Consider the following 16,997-nt stretch of genomic DNA (forward strand, 5'->3'; position numbering starts at 1 on the left):
TCGGAGCATGTTAAAGTTGTGAAAGTAGTCAAACGTAATACATTTTTTACCGCATCTGCATTGACAACTGTCTCAGGATCATTTCCTTCGATGTCTCCCAAATACAACGCTCCCTTCAGCAACACTCTTCTTATAATATATGGACCTTTCCAATTAGGAGCAAATTTTCTTTTGGCTTCTTCATGATGCGGGAGAATACGTCTCAGAACGAGTTGCCCCACTTCAAATTTTCTGGGCCTCACTTTCTTGTCGTAGATACGGGCCATTATTTATTGGTACAACTGCTTGTGGCAAACTGCAGTCAATCGTTTTTCATTAATCAGTGTCAATTATTCCAATCGGTTGTGGACCCAATCTTTATCCTCAATCTCGGCTTCAACAATGATCCGAAGAGAGGGAATCTCAACTCCGTTCTAATTTTCTATTTATTTTCTTACAAGCCTTGCCTTCAAAACAATCTATTTCTTGATTCATTATTTCAAGGTCTGACAGCGTTTTAGGATCTGGGCATGAATTCCGTAAGCATGTCATATTATTGAAATCTGCATTTAACAGAACTGAAAAACAAAGAATAAAAGAACTGACAAAGTCAAGAAAAGAGACATGAACGATGAAATATTGATTTTATTTATTTGAAATTTAAAGATAGACGGGTTTACATCGAAAAGTAAGACAATAAAAGTAAAACATCCGGATTACACCCTGAAATAATTCGGACGCATAAATGATAGCAAGACCGGCTACCGAGACTCCCGTCTAATAGGAAACTTTCATGTTTGGCGATCCTTTTTTTGGCTTTTCTTCTGTCTCGGCAATGACTGCAATGGCCTTCAGTGCTGAATCAAATTCTTTGTCCTCACAGATCATACCAATGACTGACCCATTATTGTGAGTCGGTAATGGATTGTTAGTCACATTAGGGATCTCTTCGTCCCTTAGCACAATTTGTTTTTCTTCTATCAAGCTTTCGACTGCCCTTTTGAGGGTCCAACAGTCTTCTGTATCATGGCCTTCTACTCCTGAATGGTAAGCACATCTGGTACCGGTCATGTATGATGGGGACTCGGGATTTTGCCGATTGGAAAGTACAGGTTGCAATAGACCCAGTTGGATTATCTTTTGAAGCAGACTGGAGTAAGATTCACTAATAGGGGTGAAATTGTTTCTCCTAAGATTCACTATTGCGTGGATTATATTGGTATGTGTTTTGTGGTGGACGGGGATTATATAGAGCTTGGTATGGATGGTTATGTATGGGAGGTGGAGCTCGGGCTTGGTTATAGTGCTGATGTAGCCGAGCATAAAGTTGGGCATTCATCACCGCATAGTGAGGCGGTGCCGTGGCATAAGCTACATCTTGATGCAGGTAGTAATGTTATGGGGTACTTTGTGGCATATAAGAGTGGTCAAATGATCAGTGATCCCTCTTGAACCCGAAGCCATCATGGCTCTCTCTTCCCTCTTTTTGCAATTAGCCAAACCCCCTGAACCGTTCTGGATGGCTTGGGAGGCAGCTTTCAAGGCAGCGTGACTCAATATACGGCAAGTTTTCAGACCGTTCTCTACAGTTTCCCCAATTTTGATGGCCTCAAGAAATGGTTTGCTTGTAGCAGACATCATATTCTGGAAGTAATCAGCGTCTTAGGCTTGCAAGAAGATTGTAACCATTTCTGCTTCATCCATGGGTGGTTTCACTCGCGCCATTTGATACCATACTCACAAAACTTTTCCGCGGTTTTCTTCTTTAAATTAGATAGGGAGTTTCTGTCTGGAGCGATGTCGACGTTGTACTGGAACTGTCTGACAAAATCCCAAGCTAAATCGTCCCATATGTGCCGGTGGGAGATTTCCTGATCCATATACCATTCTGAGGCGATTCCTATCACGCAATAAGACTGTTTGAAAGCCCAAGATTAACGACGTTGATTTATAGTCATGCTTTCTAAGACGAGTAACAATATCTTATAGGCACGATTTCTAACGGTTGACAATTGAAATTGATTTTATAATACTTTATCCCTATAGGCATGTCATCTAAGTGTATCAATACAATGAAGAAACAAAGTAATTGCTTAGTTGATTATGGTCATAGAGTCATGATATCTAGATGAGAAGTGTGCTAAAAGCAATAGAAGCGACTGATTGATTAATTAGTTGAAGTGCTATAAACATGGTATCTAGATGAGAGTTAGTAAAAACATATGTTGTTGTATCCTATAGGCATGATATCTAACACATAGCATTAGAGCAAATTGAGTAGATAACAATGATGTTTGAATCCTAGAGGCATACTATCTAATACCATATAGAAGTGGAGCATGTGAACAAGTAAAGCACTTAGATTCTTATGGCAATGTTTTCTAATAGTGTACAAGAATAGGACATGTTGAGAAAGATATCAAATAAAGCACTTAGACCCTATAGACATGTTTTCTACCCTTTTATACAAGAATAGAGTACACTCATTTCCCAAGTTTTACTAACTCCCCAATTGTATGTTTACAAATCATTACAGGCCCTAAATAAAGAATACATGGTCAAATATTACAACTAAAATGAATACAGGCCCAATAAACAGAGTAGGCCCAAGGGAGAATAACCCAGCAACGTCGAGGCCTTCAATAAGCTAATTTTTCGCACAAATAGCAAACCCAGATCTAGGTTCACCCTAAAACATCAGTGTGTATCAGTTGCATGACTCAAACTTAGACACGGACACATACTAGGCTTGAAGAAAGTAGGCCATCAACAACTCTTCTTTCCCACCAGCCCCTCTCAACTGATTGCAGTATCTCTTTAGATGAGCAACTGGATCTTCATGCCCATCATACTTCTCGAACTTTGGCATTTTGAAGCCTTCAGGTAGATGAACATTTGGGAACATACACAAGTCTGAATAGGAAACACTTTTTTGGCCACTCAGGCCTTGCATATTTTTCAAGCTTTGTTCCAAGCTTCTCATCCTCCGAGCTATTTCTTCCTGCTTGGGATTCCTAACCGCTCTTTCTTGTTCAATCGGGGACTCATATTGTGGTTGTAGAGTGTATAAGTTCGGGGTAACATAAGTCAGGTCAGGCTGAAATTGTGGGCCTCGGAAGGTGAATGTTGAAGGTTCAAAGCATGGCCTGGGCACGGTTGGTTGTGCCATGGTGAAGACCGGTGGTGCGGAGAACAACGTTGATGGTGCTCCAGAGAACGGTGCCTGGGGGAGGACCACAGAAGGCATACTGGTGAAGTTGGATGATATAGAAATGTACCCAAATGGGACAAATGGATTTATCATAGGAATGTTAGTGGTTCCAACTGTCCTTGGGACCAGCTCTGGGAACCCAGGAATTGCGCTTGGCGGTTCTCTACCGTTAGACCACGTATCCCACATTTCCAACATGCGGATACGCAGTATCTTGTTTTCTTCGATAGTTACCGACTCGGGTTGTGAAATAGCCAGCTCAGGGCTATCCTCAGGGTTAATGATGCGTAGATTGCTTTCTGAAGCCATTGGGATCTTTCCTTTGGATCTTGTAAAATAGGGGTGAGAAGCTAGATTACCGACAAAACCAACCACCTGAACAAGACCTACTTTATTGCACACAGAACACCCTTGTCAGTTTTGAGACATTTAACAGATAAGGAATCGCACATTGAGGATGCAATGCACCTGAACAGTTAAACGTTTCTAAAATATTTTTGCAACAGCTGCGTTTTTCATCCCGTCTTTCACTATCTCTTTTTCATTTTGTAGTTCTTTTCTTTCATTTACTCTCTCTTTTCTCTTTCGCTTTGTCATTCCTGGTTTTTCTTTTATTTTTATCACACTTTTCTTCCCTTTTTTTTCTTCCTCTTTTTTTATTTTTATTTTCACTTAGATTAATTATGGCTATGATCGCATCCGATGTGGATTGCCTACGTATCATGACACCGCATGAATCTGACGATTACGTAGTTCAGGAATAAATTAAATAAACTAACTCTTTTCTCTTTTATTTTATTTCCATATACAAACACACCACAAAAGCTCCTAACATGGAAATTATTTTTTATTTTTGATTTTTGTTTTTGGGAATTTTTGAAAGGAAAATTCTTTAAGAATAAAGAAAATATTTTTGGATTTTGATTTTTTATATATTGCTTTATTTTTTTATTTTTTTGAGAATTTTCGAAAGAAAGACTTCTAAAGAAGAAAGAAAATTTTTTGATTTGATTTTTTTTTTTAATGAAACACTTCGGAAAAGAAGAAAAATATTTTTGGATTTGATTTTTTTTATTTTTTTGAATTTTCTAAGGAAAGAATTCTAAGAAGGAATTAAAGAAAGGGAAAATATTTTTGGATTTTGTTTTTGAAATTTGGGGCCGGAATCGATGAGGTTTGCCTACGTATCTCACATCCGGTAAGAATCAGACCCGCATAGTTCGGTAAAATAATTAAAAAAATATTTTAAAAATTGTGATTTTATACATTAGAACCCTTCAAAAAATGAAAACTTTATGAAAACGTGCAAGAAATTTTCTCTTTCTCTCTCCTCTGTTCAATCAATATATCCTAAAGCTGGTAACATTTGAGTAAATACCAAATAATGTTACATATAGCACAGAAAAATGAACATGTTGGTCTGAAAAATTGGTTCTTGTCCTAGACGGGCCGGACCCCTGTGCCGAGTCCTGCTAAGTCCAATGCACATGATGCAAATAAAGCGTAACCTACTAGGGATATTCATTGCTTGTGGCTTGTTCTTCTAAGTTTTCAAATCTTAAAGGAGATGGTATCTAGAATTGGCTTACCCGGGCGGACAACTTGAGCCGAGGAGCGTCAAGCGTCACTAGTAGTAGAACAACACTCGCTAGCTAACGACTCTCTCACCTAAACATGTGTGACTAAATCCTTCACCGGAAGCTGGTAGGCTAACTAGCTTTATCTCAAGGTAGAAATTTTGTGAAGTTGGTAGGCAAACACAACATAACTAACTATCAGAAGACTCATAGGGGTGCGAGAGAGGATACAATTTATATCACAATTCAAATAAATATTAAAGCGGTAAATAAGCCACAAATACCACATTAGGCCCAAATAAATCACAATATATACACAAAATAATAAAGCCAAATAAAGTGAATGTACAAGCTCAAATTCTTGAAGTCCTCAGCGGAGTCGCCAGAGCTGTCACACCCCTTTTACCCCCTCCCCCCCCCCCCCCCAAAAAAAAGATATGTGTTTTATGGGTTGGTGTTAAAGCGTTTTTCCAATTAAAGGGACAAACTTGAGTAGGGATTATTTTATTTACAAAGTCGCCACTTGGAATTGAGTTTTTGGTGTTCCAAGTCACCTTTTATTTGAATCCCTAGTGAAAGAAAGGTTTGACTATATTATTATTGGTCTGCGAAAATAAAGTCCGGATAAGGAATTCTGTAGACCGGAACGAATCACGGGTGTGAATCTATTTTTTATTGTGCCAAAATCATGTCACGCGTATGTGTACACAATTAATAGTATTTTATTATATTAAGATTATTTTGGCCAAAGTTGCGCGAACACGTACTTCGGTTTTAATTTTGGAAATTATAATTATGTCACATGAACGTATACATAACTACAATGATTTGATTAATTTAGGGCACGCTTAAAGCATTCTAACGTACTCAAAAATTATTTTCCTAAGTTTGGGATTATTGTGATACTTAAGAGTTATACATTCTTCTGACTTAACACCAATCATGGCCTATTCTTATTCCTTGCCAAGAAAGAAACAACTTTAATTTTTCATCTATCCAATTTAACAACTCACTTAAATCACCACTTCAATATGCTAAAACAAAAGAAACGTAACATAATCATATAAATAAGAAAACTAAATCAAAGTCCATAACATATTTAATAGAAATCGTCCAAAACAAACTTACATGTACTCAAAAAAATTAATATTTAAAACCAATATATAACCCAAATAATACACAATCAGGACATAATCAATACGAAAGAGATCAAGTATTTTCCATAGAGCAAATAAAATTCATCACGAGCAAATAGAAACACTAATATATCAAAGAAAGTATATATTGAAAATGTAAACAAATACTGAGAGAATGGATTCGAATGGACCTTTATATTGATGAATAAAGCTGAAAATTCGCAAATCAATCGAAATAACAAATCAATAATCGTCGGACTAAAACGCTGAAATTGCGAACCAGAACCTCGACATAGAAGCCTTGCCTGACCGATGAAGACGGGAACAGTTTTAGGTGGTTTAAAGCTGTTTTTGGAGCTGTTTAGTGGCTGAAGTTTGGTGGTTTCACGGCTGGTTTCAAGTGTAGGTTCGAGTGAAGTTTCAGTCGGTTTTCATAATTGTTTCAAGGTTGTTTTCGAGTGGGTTTGGTGGTGGATTTTCAGCTCATTTTAGGGTGTTTAATTAGAGAAAAGGGACTGTTTTGGGGGGTTATCGGCAGCTGTGGGTGGACTGGTTTTCAGCTCATTTTTTGGGTTGTTTTCAACTCGTTTTTGAGCTGTTTTGAGGGAGTTTTGGAGTGGATTTGCAGCTCATTTTTTTCTGTTTATTTTCCTCTTTTTGTGGCTGATTTTTGCTGTAATTTTATAGAGGGTGTTGTTGGTCTTTGGGGTGGAGATGAAGCTCTTTTTTTGTGAGTGTCCATGTGTGTTTGTGGAGAGATTATATGAGGAAGTGCATGTGTGAGTTGTTAAAGAGGAAGAGTGGAGTGTGAGTTATTAAAGAGGAGGAGTGGGAGTGTGAGTTGTGAGGGAATAATTGTGTTGGTAGTAAGGTGTGTGTTAAGTGACATGAGTGAGTTGGAAAAAATTCAAGCATGGTCAAAAATTAGGTGCTCACATCGGCGTATGGAACGTACCGACCGCCAGCGCGATAAACGGGATTCCCGACGAAAAGTCTGGTAACGCTGCGGTTCCAGCCCATATACTCATCCTCACCACCCGTACGGTCAGGTGGAGGGGGTGGCAGAATCAGGTCATGCCGTTGGTCCCAAATATCGATCTACGCCTATATCCATGCCACATATGTGTGATCAACCCTGAAACGATCATCCCGCTGGTAATGTGTCATATGCCAAGCGGGCGGTGACGGTACAAGCTGCGGTCGACCAAACTGGCGAAGTACTCGCTCGGTGGCATGATGCTCGACAATATCGAGACACATCACCGGGACAGAAGAGCTCCACATAATTCGGTCGTTCGAGCAATAATCGGGAAAATTAGCTATTAGCTAGTTGCTGTATGGCCTCCAAATGAATTATTAAGCAAAAAGAGGAAACATGAGTATACACAACACATTTAAAGCCAGGTCAAGTAAACTTAGGTATATATTTACCTGTGCGCCCTCCAGCAAATCCAACAAATCCCTACAATAGGGGAGATTATGTCGAGCCTCGTACTCCCGTCCATATCCTCGGCTATCAACCTACCTCCTAGCTAAAGGGAGAAACGGAGGTGGTGCATCCGGAGCTAAGGGTAGTAGAGGTGGCTGCAATTGTAGGAACCGCTCCCAGGCCCAAACCTAATATACAACATGGACGTAAAATTTAAGGTATATTTTTACTAGCTATGTTATAATAAAGAGAATATTCGACTATGTTTTCACCTGCAGCAGCGGCAAAAATCCTGCAATGTCTCGCTGGGTGCCCATGCTCGCCCGACACATCTGCCTGTACAAGTAATCGAGAACAGCAGCACCCCAGCTGTAATGATGTAAATCATCTAGCCGCTCAAGATGATGAAGAAATCTCAAGCTAACTAGGTTCCCCGAAGTGTTCGGGAACAAAACTCCTCCAAACAGAAGTAGCATCATCAACCTCGTGTGTACCTGTGAATATGAAGCTCCGGTATATCATCTGTGATATTAGTGTGCATCGCCTCCAAATGCTGTCGAACGGGCGTCAACTGCCGATGACTGGCCCCAATCAATGCAGTCTCATCCGATGGCTGGAAACCGGTGAGTCGTTGCAGCATCTCCAGGTACTTCAAACCCGTATACTCTCTAATGGTATTCGGCAAAGCAACAAGGTGTCCATCAACGGGCACCCCATACAGGACCTCCACGTCCTGAAGCGTGATAGTGGCCTCGCCAATGGATAAATAAAATGTGTGCGTCTCCAGTCACCACCGCTCTATCAGGGCCGTGATCAACGACTAATCCAGCTACAGCCGACCAATCTCAAAAATCCTATAAAAACCCGTATCCTAGAGGCATATCTAACTATACGGGGATGGAGAGGGTGGGCCCTAAGAAAGTCCCACATATCGTCTACTCTCCTGGCGCGGAACGTCTGGGCCAGTAACTGTCCCTCCCATATATAGGACGACTTATGCTCGCCCTGTAGCAACAGTAGCTCTAGCGTGGCAGGTCTGGGATGCAAAAGCGGAACCTCCATGTCGGATACTGTAAATTGAACAATATTAATTACATTATTTTACTTTAATATGTTAGTTTTATTATTTTATATGTTTGTTTGTTACTCACCTATTTTTGACTATAACAAAATTAAATAATTAATTTTCATAATTATACAATTAAATATTCACATTTGGGTTCCGGGCTTGATATTTGAGGCCTAGTAGCACCAAGGTATCCTGAATTCTTGTGTTCATGATGAGAAAATTTTTCTGATTTATCACTCAATAGGTCTGTTATTTTAAATGTTAGTTTATTATTTATATGTTAGTTTAATATTGTATATGTTAGTTTTATTATTTTATATGTTAGTTTTATTATTATATATTTTTTTTTATGACTCACTTATTTTTTACTATAATAAAATTAAATAATTAATTTTTATAACTATACAATATTTAATTATTAAATATTCATATAACAATACTTAGTACGAGAAATATTTTTATTTTCTCGTGTTATTTTCTTACGATCGTTGACTAGAATTGAAAAAAGTTTGTGTTTGAACTATCAGCTTTTTTGACGTATTTTTGGGTATAAGAGATACTTAAATGATTAATTTCAATAACTACAAGGATACTACGCTAAAGGGCACTACATTTTACTACGCTAAAGGGCACTACATTACAAATACGAGCACTACATTAGGCCACAAGATAACACTACATAGAACTAAACTAATAATTTTTCTATTTTATTAGTCTTTTAGCAAATAAATAATCTAAAGCGGATAACAACAACAAATTAATTTAATAAAAAAACAATCACGAAAAGACATATACCACAGTAAAAATTAACTAATTAATAATTATTTTAACAACTAATAACAATTTCTCTATATTACTAATTCTTTTAGCACACTAATACTATAGTCCGGATAAAAAATAACAAATTAGTTAAATCGCAAAACAATCACAAAATAGCATAAAGCACATTAAAAACAACTAATATGCATTTTTTATATGAGTTTTAACAAAAACTATGTCAGAATACCTCGATTTAAGATTTTTGAAAAGTTGGAGATTTGGTGATTTGGAGCCGAAATGAGCAGCTCACTATTAGAATACGCCTTAGCTAGGATGTGGGATCGAAAATTTATACTTTTTGTGGGACCGGTGGGCTCCACTCGAGCTTTTTTTAGTTGACAGTGGGGGAGGGGGACCGCTATTGTTTTTTTTGTTTTAAGGGGCAAGAGGGAATTTCTGGTTTGGAGGGGAAGGGAAGGAGACGGAGTTTTATGTGGGTATAACGGCTTTTATTAAAACGTTATACTATAGCGTCTTAATAAAAGGCGTTATACCTTCCCGCTCTTTTCAGGTTCAACTATAGCGCATTTTAAAAGGACGTTATACCTTAACGGGTAAACGGTCGTTAAGGTATAGCGCCCTTTAAAAGGGCGTTATATATATTTTGGTCACTATATTTTTTTCACACATTTTGATTCTTTGAGTCCAAAAGAACCACATTTTTGTTCCGGATTTACGCACATTCCATGTAAGCATATTTTATGTACATTATTTATTGGTATTCTTATATTACCAGCCATTATCTCCATATATGTGTTCAAGGTAAATATTCATCACGTAGACCACTAAAGTAATTAAATTATCAAAAAAGAATATGTGTTAACTAAAGTCACTTACTTCTAATTTTCAATTTGAAATGAGTATTTGACCCACTAGTCACTTATTTAATACACCATCTTATATATTATAGTAAATTCTCTTTCAGTGTCTTAATATTTGACCCACTAGCTATAAAAAAATTTAATTCTCTAATCTCATTATTAATAACTATATTAAGGAAAACAAAATATTAGGTTATTACATCAATAACCTGAAAAATAAGGGAAGTAAGTTACTATAACATGTTAAAGTATATGGTAGTGTATAAAATTTTAGGGGTATTATCACTTTTAGCCCGCGCCAGAAACTATTTACATCTGTTAGCCGAAAGAGTGTATAAAAATTATATAATTTTTGTATATAACATACAAAATGTATATATATACAAATTTTATATATTTTTTTGGCTATTATTTTTACAGCGGCTATACAGTGTCATTTTTTCCACTGTCAATATGTGTATATAAATTTTAAATCATAACTTTAAAATAATACTGCAACCAATTTACTTGTCAGCAGCACTCTATATTTTTTAAATTTACTTGTCACACATAACCCTTTTTATCTCTAAACCAGCGGACTAGTATTCCAGCCTTCAAGCTTGGGCATTCAATGATTTTGAGTTTAAGGCAGTGTAATGGCTGTTGGCTTGAAGAAGCTGTCAAATTCCTAGTAAAACGTATTCTAGAGCTCATAATTAAGGTAAAAGAAAGGCAAGCTTGAAAGCTACACTTACTTTCTTTAATTTTTTTTTTTTTTTTTTTGGCAGAATGGCCTAAATGACAATTGTACTTGTGCCACTTTGTTATGCAGTTTCCTAAACTTAACAATTTGTTAATTAAACACTTATACTCCTTCAAACTGTGTATAATAAATGCTTATGACACTAGGCTGACAGTGTGTGTAATACAATCCCTTACACGTAGGACGCCACGTCAAGAAAATTAAACCACGTAGGCTCCGGGCTATTTATTATGTCCCCACATAGGAAAATAAAACGAAAAATAATTATTAAACCCCCGAATCCAAATTTTTTCATCATTTTACACTTACCCGCTTAGTTAGGGCTTAGAAAGTATCGTCTCTCCTCTCTTTTTTTTCATCGTTGCCAGGATTTTTATTGACCCATGTTGTTGCACCAGCGGATTTAGAAACTGATAAAATGTTGCCGTTTGGAACTGTGATTGTGAGCCAAATGCCGGTTTTAGCGAATACGTGGATGATGTCTGGGTTTGCGTCGAAGATTTGATTTTGTTAATGGTGGTTTCGTCCCTGATGAAGGTGGCGACTTGGGTCGGCGGCGGGAGGTTGTCGGCGACGGTTCCGTAGTTCACGCCGATGAGATAGTCCGCTAAGGAGCCGTTACATAAAAGGAGGAAGATAAAGGAAAAGAGAATATGGAGGTAACAAAGTTTAGCCATGAAATTAAACCTTGAGGGAACAAAACAAAAGAATTGAGTGGATTTTTGTAATGAATGAGAACTGTTAATTGTAAGCAGAGTGGTGTGGTGAGAGGTAAAAAATAGGGACTGCAAATTCTGCGACGCAGCCAAGGACGTGGTACTAAAAAGCAGAAACGTGGGAGGTGATAGTCCTAATTTCTGCAATTTCAATGCCAAATCGACTCCGAAAAATACAAATCGCCAATTCGGACTCTTGAAAACTAAAACAGAAATTCAATTTTGACCATAGCTTATTTCTTGCCGGAGAAGAAGAAAAAAAGACTTTAAAAAGAAAAGGAGATGGCACAAATTGATGGGCAATGAAGAATCCTAGCAAAAAAATTCTATTTTTCACTGTTGAAGCTAACACGAGAAAGAAGAAGGCATCAGATTTGGATAGAAATTAGCTTCTATAATGTTCAACAATGGAGAATAAGGTAGAAAGAAGAAGATACTGTTAAATAGGCCATATTTCAACTGCCCTCACGCCCCTTACAGGCGTGTGAATCACGAACTAAAGCCAAATATGACACATAGAATAGCCTCGTGTCATAAGCGTTTATTATACACGGTTTGAAGGAGTGTAAGTATTCAATTGGTAAATTGTTAAGTTTGGATACCAGCATGACAAAGTGGATCAAGTATAAGTGTCATTTATGCTATTCTGTTTTTTTTTTTTGGTAGATTAGTATGCCTAGAAAGAAAAATACAACTAACATGACAAGGAATTTAAAACAATTAAGACCGCTTGGAATTTCTTAGCATATCTAAAGGGTGTTTGTCCTAGACTGCTATATGCCAAAATTGATTAATAGAGTAGTTAAGATTAAGTTTAAATTTATTCTAAAATATGTAAAATATATTCTTAATGTAACCCTAAACATAATTAAGTCTCTATACTTTAGATCATAAACACTGTGGGATGTTAAAAGGAAATGTACTTAGTATTAGAAAACAAAGGTAGTAATATTCCTACGATGTATTTATTAGTAATTCATATTATAGCACGAACAGTACGATCACAATTTTTTTGGGGTCATATTATTTAATATTTCTTTCGAGTAAGAATGGTGCATATCAAATTTAACAAATTCAAAGTAGGATCACATGGTTGAGGTCTTAAGTAGCTAGCCCATTTACATCATAGAAGTTACAGCTACAAGTTTGAGTTTCTGACGCCAGAAACTTTTAAATACGTAGACTTGGTAGTAGGTAAGTTGGTGTAAACTATAGTATAGCATTTTGACAATATATAAACACACACCATTGCCTCTATTTTACATATAAACTTCCAAAGAAACGAGCCTATTTCTTCCTTCTATATCCACTCATCCTCGTCTTATATCATCTTCATCATCATCTACCTAAACCTGAGCTCAACGGAAAAGTAATTACCATGCCGTCAGTTTCCGGCCAAATCGTTTGTGTTACTGGCGCCGGAGGTTTCATTGCCTCTTGGCTCGTTAAAATTCTTCTGGAAAAAGGTTACACTGTTAGAGGAACAGTACGGAATCCAGGTACACGCACACACACAGAGAGTCCATTTAATCCATATTTTAGTATGCGCGGATTCAGAACATGTTCAACTGAATCCATTGTTTTTTTTTCTGATTTATATACACATAAGTGAACTGAAATAAAAATGTATGTATAATAAGATTATGCTCATTCTGTCTGTCTAAGTATAGATTATCGGTTCTTTAATTTTTGTCAGTTGTTCATGCGTATGATTATGATGGGGTTCGTTAATTGTAATTATGTATAGATGATCCCAAAAATAGTCATTTGAGGGAGCTTGAAGGAGCAAAAGAGAGGCTGACTCTGTGCAGAGCTGATCTTCTTGATTTCCAGAGTTTGCGAGAAGCAATCAGCGGCTGTGACGGAGTGTTCCACACAGCTTCGCCTGTCACTGATGATCCAGTAAGCGTCTTAACTTATCCACCCATCACATCTTCATGTTCTTTGCGCTAAGATGAAACAAAAGGATTACAAAACAAAACCATTTTTACTATGTGAAAAGAATCAAAAAATAGTATTTGACTCGGGGCTGAGGTACTAGAAGAATTATGGATTCCGCTGCCTATTAGTTTTTGTTCAAATTCTGTATTTGGTGTTTTGAATTCATGAAATGTATATAAATATTAAATTTAGGAGTGAAACGTGCAAGCAAGCTTATCTAAACAAGTTTCTTATCTTATGTTGGTTGAATTGTTACTTAAACAAAATTAAAGAAGGTTAGTTGAATTACAATTAGTATTAGCTTTGGTTTTTTTATTTTCATTTTTTACCATTTCTTGCTGGTTGCTTTGAGTATTATCCAGGAAACATCAACACAATATAATAGTACTGCTAGTTGGTAGAGTGGGGCCAACTTGTAAATTGTAAGCATGCCTTGTGTGGTCGGATTGTTAACAAGTGCGCACTACTGAAATTCGGAAAGTTTAATTTTAATTTAATTAAGCTTTCTGTTCCACCTAAAGGTCCATGATGTCGAAAATAATGTCATTTAGTTTCTGATTTTCCTTTCTTTTCTTTTCTTGGTGAGTAAATGTTAAAGGAACAAATGGTGGAGCCAGCAGTTATTGGTACTAAGAATGTGATAACGGCAGCAGCAGAGGCCAACGTGCGACGTGTGGTGTTCACTTCCTCAATTGGAGCTGTGTACATGGACCCAAACAGGGACCCTGATAAGGTTGTCGACGAGACATGTTGGAGTGATCCTGATTTCTGCAAAAACACCAAGGTTTGCGAAATTGGAAATTTCTGGTTGACACCAAAATTACTTAAGTTAAACATGACTCTAAATTAGTAATTTATTCATTACAGATTTCTCATTTTGTGATATTTTATTAAGTTCGTAACACCAATATGGAGAGAATTCTTACATATCAGTGCAATTTAATCAAGTATAGTAGATTATTGCTCTTTTTCTCATTTTATTATGACGGGCTTGCTATAAAGACTTGTTATTACATGTCAATTTGACATATGATCATGTTAAATTTATGTATAATCAGCCAGAGGCAGACTATGTGTAACCTTGAGGAGTCACGGACCCTGTAAACTTGGGCATAAATTTTGTATATGTATATGTATACCTTGAAGATAGTTGATTTAAATCGCTTGACACCCTAATCACTAAACCCTTTAGGGGCACTGGTTGAGTGGAATACTAGTACCTGTCGCGTTAAAATCATGGGTCTGCCTCTAATGTCAGCGCACAAAACTTAAAACTCTTTTTAAATTGGTATTGTAGAATTGGTATTGCTATGGAAAGATGGTGGCAGAACAAGCAGCATGGGACGAGGCAAGGGAGAAAGGAGTCGATTTGGTGGCAATCAACCCAGTGTTGGTGCTTGGACCACTGCTCCAACAGAATGTGAATGCCAGTGTTCTTCACATCCACAAGTACCTCACTGGCTCTGCTAAAACATATGCCAATTCAGTTCAGGCATATATACATGTTAGGGATGTGGCTTTAGCTCACATACTTCTCTACGAGACACCTTCTGCATCTGGCCGTTATCTCTGTGCCGAAAGTGTGCTGCACCGCGGCGATGTGGTTGAAATTCTGGCCAAATTCTTCCCGGAGTATCCTATCCCCACCAAGTAAGTTCAACTCCCAAATCTGTCAATATAATCAACCCTTTTTCTTGTAGAAATGACACCCGGTAGCCATCCTAGAGGGCTGCAATTTGAAAATTAGTAAGTATGTCCTGAATTTTAGTTTTTCATTTTACTTTTTTATTTCAGAAACATAGTCCTGAAGTTATTTTTAGTTTACTGACTAATCCCTAAATATGAGCTCTAAAATGACTTTTTTTGTACTTTATGTAGCATGAATATTGTTTGGAAATTAAGATAGTGAAGCAATTAAAATATTCAGAGAATTATGTTCTAGGTGCATTAAAAACTAGTTTGCCTAAGACCTAGTTTACACAATATGAATCAAATTTTGAAGTTGTTGGATGTTGTTTCCTTGTTCTCTAAATTAAGAAAGAGATAGAGATATTCTTGTTGGAGGATTCAGTTCAGTGCTATAATCTTTAATGAACAAAAAAAATGGAAACTTCCACTTCCTTTTTCTGTTTTAGTGATAATGTTCCAGTCGATGTACCAAACTTTATTGGTAAGAAGAATATGACCTAAGACATTAATAACAATACATACAATACAAGTACCCACTACCAAACACTTGAGTAACAACAGTATTATCCAACAATATTCTTAGACGTGAATTGCTCTTACCTAACAAAACATCATTATCTTGGCTGGCTGGATCTCAACTTCTCCTTCTGCTTTACCAAATCTGGCATTTGCGTGGGACATCCAACAACATAGTGGGACCAACTTCTTGTCTTATGATTAGTATAGTTTCACTTTATTATTAAAATATTAAATGAAGAAGAACATGTTGAAGTACAGTACTCAAATCTTGGTTTTATTTGTATAATAATACCAGGTGTTCAGATGTGACGAAGCCAAGGGTAAAACCGTACAAATTCTCAAACCAAAAGCTAAAGGATTTGGGTTTGGAGTTTACACCAGTGAAACAGTGCTTATATGAAACGGTGAAGAGCCTACAAGAGAAAGGTCACCTTCCAATTCCTACTCAAAAGGATGAGATTATTCGAATTCAGTCTTAGCAATTCAGAAGCTCTTAGTATGTATTGAAAAACTATTATCTATAATGAAAGTTGACCATGTCTTTACCCCTTTATGTTCCAAGAACCAAAGGAACCTAGAAATCTACTCTGTTTTACTATACTTTTTCAAGGGAAATGTTTTTATTGTTTCCATTGTTATTATCAGCAATTCTGGTGTAAATTACCCTGCAACATGAATAATTTTATCGGAGATTGCTTTTTCTATTAGAACTAGATATACGGGTCCAACATTGTAGTCTTAAAATTGGCTCAATTTATTTTTTGATAAATAAATCGATCCTTGTTATATCCATTTAATCACGGATATAGAATGATATTGAGGATCACAATTTATAATTAGTTTATTTTAATAATTTACTTAAAATTAAACTATATATTATAATCTTTTTAAGTTGCTCCAATTAACATAAAAAACTAATACTCATTTTTAACATCCATATCAAACATAAACATCAAATTGAAAAATTGATTTAAATAGTATTATTTTTCCAATGTATTTGAATATTTTGCAAGAGAATACATTAAAGCTACAAGTGTCGTCTATATTAATATTTTTTCTAGAATAAGAAGCTTACCAATCTATCCGTAAACTATCTTTGAATACATCCAAATTGGTTTCAAAAATTTTTAATTGTGGGAACAATCAACTACTTGATGAAACTTAACACGAACAACATCATTCTTTACAATACGATAAAAGATCGGAAAAAAAAAACTTACTATGATTTTACTTATGTCTTGTATACAACAAAATCAAGAGAAATTTTAGTACAATAAATAAAGAGAACTTCCAAGTGGACTTGCATCCCTAAACAGGCAATTTACTACTTAAAACAAAGAGAACCAAAT

The 16,997-nt window shown here is 36.4% G+C and overlaps 1 protein-coding gene across 1 annotated transcript; it reads left to right on the forward strand.

Moving 5' to 3' along the window:
• The first annotated feature begins 12,677 nt into the window (after window positions 1-12,677).
• LOC104121164 (cinnamoyl-CoA reductase 1) lies at window positions 12,678-16,338 on the forward strand. The gene is made up of 5 exons (XM_009633085.4): window positions 12,678-12,998; window positions 13,247-13,401; window positions 14,039-14,224; window positions 14,738-15,090; window positions 15,944-16,338. The coding sequence occupies exons 1-5, from the start codon at window positions 12,878-12,880 to the stop codon at window positions 16,125-16,127; spliced, it is 999 nt and encodes a 332-aa protein (XP_009631380.1). The 5' UTR covers window positions 12,678-12,877; the 3' UTR covers window positions 16,128-16,338.
• The last annotated feature ends 659 nt before the right edge of the window (window positions 16,339-16,997 follow it).

The sequence above is a fragment of the Nicotiana tomentosiformis genome, chromosome 6 (assembly GCF_000390325.3).
Source record: "Nicotiana tomentosiformis chromosome 6, ASM39032v3, whole genome shotgun sequence".
Lineage (NCBI taxonomy): Eukaryota > Viridiplantae > Streptophyta > Magnoliopsida > Solanales > Solanaceae > Nicotiana > Nicotiana tomentosiformis.

Coding starts and splice junctions, on each gene's coding strand:
- LOC104121164 (XM_009633085.4), top strand. CDS start 12,878: ATGCCGTCAGTTTCCGGCCAAATCGTTTGTGTTACTGGCGCCGGAGGT. Junction 12,999..13,246: donor AGGAACAGTACGGAATCCAG/GTACACGCACAC, acceptor AATTATGTATAG/ATGATCCCAAAAATAGTCAT. Junction 13,402..14,038: donor CGCCTGTCACTGATGATCCA/GTAAGCGTCTTA, acceptor TAAATGTTAAAG/GAACAAATGGTGGAGCCAGC.